Source organism: Schistocerca serialis, chromosome 4 (genome assembly GCF_023864345.2).
Source record: "Schistocerca serialis cubense isolate TAMUIC-IGC-003099 chromosome 4, iqSchSeri2.2, whole genome shotgun sequence".
NCBI classification, from domain to species: domain Eukaryota; kingdom Metazoa; phylum Arthropoda; class Insecta; order Orthoptera; family Acrididae; genus Schistocerca; species Schistocerca serialis.
In genome coordinates, this window is record NC_064641.1 from 965,327,783 (window position 1) to 965,336,414 (window position 8,632).

At 38.6% G+C, this 8,632-nt stretch overlaps 1 protein-coding gene across 1 annotated transcript; it reads right to left on the reverse strand.

Annotated features, from left to right (window-relative positions):
• Nucleotides 1-260: 260 nt before the first annotated feature.
• LOC126474860 (piggyBac transposable element-derived protein 4-like) lies at nucleotides 261-1,913 on the reverse strand. Its single transcript, XM_050102339.1, has one exon. The coding sequence runs from the start codon at nucleotides 1,911-1,913 to the stop codon at nucleotides 261-263; it is 1,653 nt and encodes a 550-aa protein (XP_049958296.1).
• Nucleotides 1,914-8,632: the final 6,719 nt, after the last annotated feature.

The following is an 8,632-nucleotide window of genomic DNA, read 5'->3' on the forward strand; positions in this document are numbered from 1 at the left end:
AAATTACTGCATCAAATCTACTGTTTGGATTGTGGCAAATTTGGTACCATCTTGAAGCTGCACATTTCTACTTTAATTCTGAGTGAAAGAAACTACTTTACAATGCACAGCTTTAAGGTACAGTTATAGAAATCACTTAGATGTTTTAAGAATTTAGAAAAAGTCATACGAATAAGGGAATACAATTGTGATTTATTTTTAACCAAAATTGTGGCACTACATTACATGTTTCTGATAGTATACAGTATTACATATAAATTTCACACAGAATCATATTGTTTTTTAGTGTGGAAAATTTTAAAGCAAGGTTCCAGGCAGAGTGCAACGCCACACTGTTCACATTCGTATCGTGTCTCTTTGCGAGAAGCCTTGCCACTCTGTTTCTTGCTCCTGGAACTGCACACGTGACACACACGAGCAGCATACTTCTTAGTAGTTGCAGGTATGTGCTGCAAAAAATGTCTCTTTGTTAGCCGACCTACAGTTCCTTCATTTCTTGGAATGAATTCAAGTGTGTCGTCTTCAACAAGCTGAACTGCAAGCACTGTTATAAAGTCTGTTATTGTAATTTTCTTCCTGTGCACTGCATTGTACAGCCAAAATGCATTTGATACTCCCATAAGCAGCAAATGGAAATATAATTTTCGCCACCATTTCACAGTTCTGTGCTGGAACGGATTGTACTGCAGGCGTTGGTCTCCAATATCCACTCCAATTTTATTGAGGTTGTAATCAAGTACCTGAAGTGGTTTCAATACTACAGACCCATTTCTCTTAGTATGCGTACCAAATGTTGCTTGATGCCTTGTAGACAATGTATACACATCTCTCTTATCTTTCCACTTCATTGCCAATACATTATCTTTACGCCGAAAAGACATTTCGCCCTTTTTCAGCTTAGCAGATACTAAATCTTTAGGCAATCCTTTCCTGGATTTGTTCACAGTTCCAACAGCTCCAGTGCCTTTCTCTGCCAGTTGCTGAAATAGCTCTGGACTGGAATAAAATCGATCTAAATACACAGTGTGGCCTTTGTTCAGCAAGCTGCTGTCAGACAACAATCGCAAAATAACCGCAGACGAAGAATTGTCAACAATATGCTTACCAGCATAAACTTCAAAATTTACAACATAGCCACTACTGGCTTCAGCAACAGCATATACTTTCAGTCCATACTTATGAGGCTTATTTTGCATGTAAACACGGAAACTCACACGACCTCGAAATGGGCAAATTCCTTCATCAATTGTCACTTTTTCTGAGGGACGATATGCCTGGATACATCGCTCCTTCAAATTATTATAATATGGCAAAACTTTGTAAAGTGGATGAAATCCATCTTCGCCTGGTTTTTTCTGATTTGAATTGTCAACAAGATGCAAGCATGACAGTATCTGAGTGAAACGCAAACGGCTCATGACATGGGGACAAAAGTTACAACTAAGAACAGGATTAGTGCTCCAATGGTCCGCAATTTTTGGCTTTTTCGAAACACACATGTGGAAAATAATACCCAAGAAACGCCTCATCTCACTTATAGTCACTGGCTTCCACGAACTCAAAACTGAATGGGGCTTCAGATTATTTCCTCTTCTTTTCTTCTGTATTGTCTGTGATGCATACAAATTTGTCTGTCTCTTGAGTTCATTTACGTCACTGTCAGTAAGGAACACTTTACTGCAATCCAGTACAGAACTCGACTCATCAATATCCACTAGTATCTGCCTGGGTGTCGTGTTGACAGGCAGAGGTCGGTAGGTGTCAACTGCAGTCCACTCACTGTCTTTCGGATACGGCACAGCTGCTGGATTTGAAGCAACACCTTCAACATCATTCTCGTCTTCATCTGAAGACAAACTGTCATCAATCTCGTCTTCTAAAAAGAATATCACATTATGTGTAACTACATACATCGTTTACACATGTTCAACAGATATGTGCGTACTGCACAATTACGTGGAAAATTCGGAAATACGTACCTTCAAACACACCATTGCATTCAGAATCGTCTGAATCACTCTCTACATTATCCAGAGTGTCGCTATGATTGATCAAATCCGCAATTTCTGCGTCTGATAAACCGCGCCGAAACATGATGACAAACAACTGAATGATATACAGACTGAGAACGCAAAGATAAGTTTTAACATGAATTACAGCGCTGCCGTGACATCTATGGACGCATTTTGTTAATAAACATCTGAAAAACGTATAGCGCTGGCCAAACCCGTAGAAATAACGTTGCAGTGTTTTGAATGAAATTAAATGTAGCGGCCCGTAAATTTTACGGGCTTGGTGATTTTCGCGCGATCCCAGGCCCGTAAATTTTACGGGCTTGGCGCTTAGAGTGTTAAATTTCTTCTCTCTCACATTTGTAACACCACTCAAACAGGTGCACCAAATGCGCATAAAAATGATGAAGTCCCTTAAATAAAAGGGTGAAAAACTGGGCAAACTAACATCCGCACAAAGTGGTTGAAATATAACACTAACTCAATTAAAGTCACTGGTTATTTTCTACCACCACTTTTCATCAATGTTGCCAACGTGGGGGTACCCATAAGATTTGCAAGCGGGGATGGTGGGAGGGGGGAAGGGGGGGGGGGGGGTCACTGTTCTGTGGGTGCTTCATACTGGTCTCAATGTGCACAAGAAAGATTTAATTTAACATGCAAAAACAAAGGAGCCCAGTGAGAAAGAGAAAATGGACAGAATTTCAAAATCTTGCCACAAAATTGAGCAGTGGGGAGTCAGAAACAGAGTGAAAAATGCTGAATTCTAAATTGTCAAGTGCAGAGCAACATCAACTGCAATTACTTAGTTTCTTAATGATGTGGAATGAGGCACTTTACATTAATATCACCAATAGTGTTTAGAGAATTTCCGCGTAATTTCTAGAACCACTCGGCCTTATACCTTCTCGAATACATGATATTTTAAATATAAGTGTGAGAGAGCCTATCTACTGTTTGTCACCTGTCTGTGTGTGCAGGTCTAAAGTGTGTAGTGAGAAGACCGTAGACATGGCAGTCAAATGGAACCAACAGCACTTGTCGGTCATGTCAAGGAAATTGTAATGAAAGAACACACCAGCCCCAAGAAACTTATGTGTTGTTCTGAGCTGTTTCGTAACTTTATAGTAGTGATGAAATAAACAGATGAGTTGAAAAAAGATTTTTAGCAACTTTTAACACAGATGTACTAGAGGCAAGACTTGTTCACTGTTTCGGTGGCTGTTGAATCAACTATGTGGTAAATGTATCTTAATTTGTGTCTAATGTGAGATGATATGGATGACTTACAAGAAGTCTAATGTTTATGTGTGAACTGATTATTTTTTTCTTTATGAAAGTTGAACTGTCCATCTGAAGTTTGGGATGAGATTATCTCGAAAACTATACATTGAGTAAAAATAGTGGGTAAGATGAGTTCATAAGCTCAAAGGGGGCCATCAAATAATACTACATGTGACCCCCATCCCCCACCCCCTTGCGTGAGGGGCAACTTTTAAATCTTAAATGGAAACACCATTTTTTTATTGCAGATTCGTATTCTCAATAAAAAAGTAATCAAGTTTCATCTGATATATTTTTTTAAACCACTGTACAGATGGCACTGGAATCAAGAAACTTTAAAATTGGGAAAGAACTCCAATTTATTTAGAATGATTAGATAAAGATGCATCAAATTGATGCAAAATGTGCACCAATTCTTTCATTACACCAAATTAAGCTTTTCTTTCTTTCTCTTTTTTTTTTTTTTTTTTTTTTTTTTTTTTTTTTACAAAAAAAATTTTTGATAGAGGAAGGGGAATGGTATTAAAGTTTCGTTAGGGAACTCTTCACAACACCATTACTCACCCGACTGTGGTGCTACCATCGCCAAACTGCGAACTATTGCTCAGTATAAAGGTCGGTTCATTGTGATCTGACGTCACTTCACTTTCCGATTGTGAACCGTAAACATCAACTGACTAAAGTAAATTATTCTTTAGCAAAACATGGCTCACTATCCTCCTTCAGAGACTGTTGATGTGATGTTAATTTTAGATGAATGTCATAACAATTATGATGCAGCTGCACAATTGTATGCCGATCGTTTCCCAAACAAACGACATCCAAGCAAAAACATTTCAAGCTTGTTGAGAGCAGTTTCGAATAATGAATATGTGCACCAGCCAACTTGTCATTGTGAATACAATGAAAATTACGCTGTTGCCCATACCATTCTCGCCTGTGTTGAACTGGATCCTGAAATTAGTAGTCATGCGATTCAGAGACAAACTGAAATACCGAAATCGACTGTTTTGAGGATTTTGAAGGCACATAAATATCATGCTTATCATATCACACTGACACAGGCATTAATGCTGAAAGATATGCAAATACACGTGCATTTCTGCCAATGGGCCTTGGAAATCACAAGAGGCGACAATGATTTTTTTAGATAATGGAAAATTAAATCATCATGATTGTCAATGGGTCTGTGCCAGTGTGGTTTGACAGAGGACCAATATTGACAATCAACACAGATGGTGGTTAATGGTCTGGTGTGAAACTTTAAATGGTTTACTTGATAGGACCATGTTTTTTGGCTGAAATGTCACTAGGGAATCTTATTTACAACTTCTCTACAATGATTTGTTGGAGCTAATGGAAGATGTTGATTTAGAAACCAGGCAATGAATGTGGTTCCAACAGGACAAAGCAGCTCCCCATTATGCTAAAAATGTGTGTAACATTTTAAATTTACAGTACCCTGGTAAGTGGATAGGACGCAGCGGACCAATTCAGTGACCTCCATGTTCACCAGACCTAACATCTCCTGATTTTTTCTTGTGGGGTTATTTAAAAATTATTGTCTGTGAAAGACAGCCCACAACCTGAAACGATATGGAGCAACGCATTCAAAGAGCATGTGCAGCCATACCACAGGATGTGCTGCTCAAAACTGTGTACAACTTTTGCAGACAATTGACTTTATGCATTCAAGCAAATGGGGATAATATTCAACAATTTCTTTGTGGCTAATTTCATTAATTAAGCACCCCAAATTGTGAGAGGTAAGGGGATTCACACTAATGAAGCACCCCAAAATGTGAGAGGCAAGGGGACTCTCACTAATGAAGCAACCCATGGGAACATCATTCCACTACATCCATGTTGTCGTTCCTGGGTAATGCTAAAAGTAGGATACAGTACGTTTTGTACAAAAATAGGTTAATTTGGCATAACAAAACATTTGGCACACATTCTTTAGTGATTTTACGCATCTTTCTTGGATGATTCTAGATAAATCAGAGTTCTTCCCCAATTTTACTTTTTTCTCTATTTCAGTACCATCTGTCAATGGTTTAAAAAACTGATTCAGACAAAACTTGATTACTTTTTTATGAAGAATTCAAATCTGGAATAAAAAATGGATGTTTCTGTTTAATATTTAAAAGTTGCCCCCTGCCCCACTCAATGGGGCAGGGGATGGAGGTTAAGTCTAGTATCATTTGATGTCCCCCTTTGAGCGTATGAACTCTTCTTACCCACTACTTTTACTCAATGTATAGTTTTCAAGATAATCTCATACAAAACTTCAGTTGGATCACCCTGTATATATTCCTTTAACTACCATCATTCTTTGGAGAAGAAGTTTTTGGAGACTGACATAGAGCCAGCTATCCAGACAAGAAGATCAGCTAAGCATGCCAAGTAAGTCCATGCATGTAAAAGAAGTGAGAAGGTTGCAATCCAACTTCACACATTCTTGTGGTCAAAAACATTAGAATGTAGTGACCAGTGTGAAACGACCAAAGGAAAAACGGAATTTTGATACAAAAACAAGAGAAAATCTATCAAGTGTTTCAATAGCAACCAAGCATAACAAGACAAAAGAACTATTTCAAGGAATTGGATTCTGCCTAAATATACAATGAAGAAAATTTGTAACTGTAAATAAGGGAGAAGAAGTGAAAAAACTACAATGAGTAAAAACTGGAGAGTTGATCTCGACCTATTAGTTTAAGAAGAGATATGCCTAGAATGGTATGTAGCAGCGAATGGAAAAGTAATAACCAAACTAATGTCTTACACCCAAACATGTGGAGAGAACAATGCAGTTGCTCTTATAACGTTAACAGAAATATGCAGGGTGAAAGTAGTGAAAAATGACAGATGAATGTTGTGGTGACACCACAAGGCACCAAACTTGCTAGGTTGTAGGTTTCAAATCGGCCGCAGTCTGTCAGTACACATTGGACCCGCGAGTTGCCACTCTCAATGCTAGCAGAAAAAGTGCCGCCACTCAGCTGGTCTTAAGAGACAGGCTAGCTCACTGGCCAGTTCTACAGCCAACTTTGAAGCCGTAACAAGTGAACCATTCCTATTAGAGATCTCATTTGCAGAGATACGCTAGTTAGCACAGCCTTCAGCTAAGTCAGTAGCTATGACCTAGCCGGGTGCCACTTACAGTTTACACATTGAAAATTGATCTATATGCGTGAAGCAATCAGAATTGTAAAGAATTATTCAGTCTATAACTGCACTTCTAAATATTATTGTACAAAGTCAAGATCAATGTTCACCGCTGATGCTGAATTAAAGCTAAGTATTTAATTGTATTCCTGTCTACTAACTTTCTAACCACCTAAGTTACAGATACATCCCATCAAGTATAGTTCATTGATCCTCATGTGAGCCCACGTGATCAACACTGCAATTAATGGCCACACCGCATTATTAGACTAAGAGTCAAACTGCGTGACTCAACCGGGTCATCCTTTTCCCACGAGGCCCATAGTTCCGCCTCATACATAACGAATGTGTGTGGCAATAAAAAGGAAAACATTCCTGCAAACACGAGCAAGTAAATTAGTCATTAGTGATGTAACTGTAGAAGTAGCTGTGAATGGCCACTGATTTAAGTCAAATATATTTGTACTAAGTAGTATAAAATTCCTGAAGATAAACTTTTAAATTACCTAATTAGGCTCAAATATTATCCATGACCAACACATGTACATTTCCTTTAACAGGTAATTGTGTAAAATAGATATTGCCAAATAATGTCATGAAGTAGTATTGAACTTCCTGTTCAAATACCCCATGGATGAAATCTTAGCACAATTAAATGAGGAAAGTTTGCATTTAATGGAAATTTTCACTAAGCCAGACAGTATTCCATATGAGGCAGTGGCAAGACCATATATTTTCACTCTTGCTCACCATTCACTTCTCCTTATGATACATCCTGTACAAAACTTAACTGAACAGGAGGATAATGCTAAATACATGGAGAGACCAAATACAATTGCTCCAGCAGGAAAATTCTAAATACATGTCAGATGTACACCTAGCCATGTTTAGGGAGGAACACAGTTTCTCTCAAAATATTAACAGAAACACACAAACATTAACTCAACAGATGCACTATGTACCTAATCTAACTATCCAGACCTAACCAGTGTTGAAGATGATGCTGGGAGTGTGATTAAATGAACTTGCATTATGATTTCAGAGAAACGTAATAACATGGTAAGGCAATACATGGAGAAAATACTGCATATGAGTAAAAACCCCCAATGACCGACTCTGCTATCGAGTTTAAATGTTCATCTCTCACATGTATGCTTGCTGTTCTGAAACTGGTGCCAGGGACCTGCACCCACAGATTAGGGATCTCGTAGGAACAGGATGGAGTGGAAGCACTTCTGCAGCACCAGCGACCAGATAATGCTAAGCAACTTGAGGTTTGCATCAGAAATGATTTACATGAGCAAAGCATATTCTGTTGTTACTACTTACCAGAGTATACAACCACTACCTTCACTTGTCCTGTTTCAAATTCAAATTTAAATGGCTCTGTGCACTATGGGACTCAACATCTGAGGTCATCAGTCCCCTAGAACATAAAACTACCTAAACCTAACTAATCTAAGGACATCAAACACATCCATGCTCGAGGCAGGATTCCAACCTGTGACTGTAGCAGGTGCGCAGTTCCAGACTGAAGCGCCTAGAATTGCTCGGTCACCATATCCTGTTTCCTCTGAGGTTAAGTCACCTGAGGCCATCACCATCCATAAACCCCAATCTGCTTCTTCCCATAAGTTCTAGTCCAATCTCATTCCTTATTTTCTCATTCAGAATTCTTGAACATACTGAAATACAGTTGATCCAGTAATTCATTACAGACTACAATACCCTAGTCCCAGAACAGTCTGGATTCTGTGGATTCTGCACCGAGCATTCCACGATCCACTAATTCCTGCACTCAGCAGATGGCATCCTCATGGCAAAGTATCAGCGATAAAGCACTACATTAGTGTTCCGGAAACAGAGAGAACTTTTGACCCCATCTCCTGTGATTACATAATATTTAAATCACACATCATATTGTAACCAGGATACTTGCTTATAATGATCAATATGTTTCTGGGGTGGGATGATTCTCTGTTAGGAATGTCAAACATCACAGCAGCATAAACTTGATTAAGGCTAGAATTCTGTAGATTGTGTGCAATCCCGCACTGTAATATCTACACAAAAATGTCCCCAAAGCGTTTGGTAGATGATATTACCATGGGAAATAGGTTATTCCACAAAAATGGAAATAAAGCCAGACAAATACTGCAATTCAGGAG

Coding starts and splice junctions, on each gene's coding strand:
- LOC126474860 (XM_050102339.1), bottom strand. CDS start 1,913: ATGTATGTAGTTACACATAATGTGATATTCTTTTTAGAAGACGAGATT.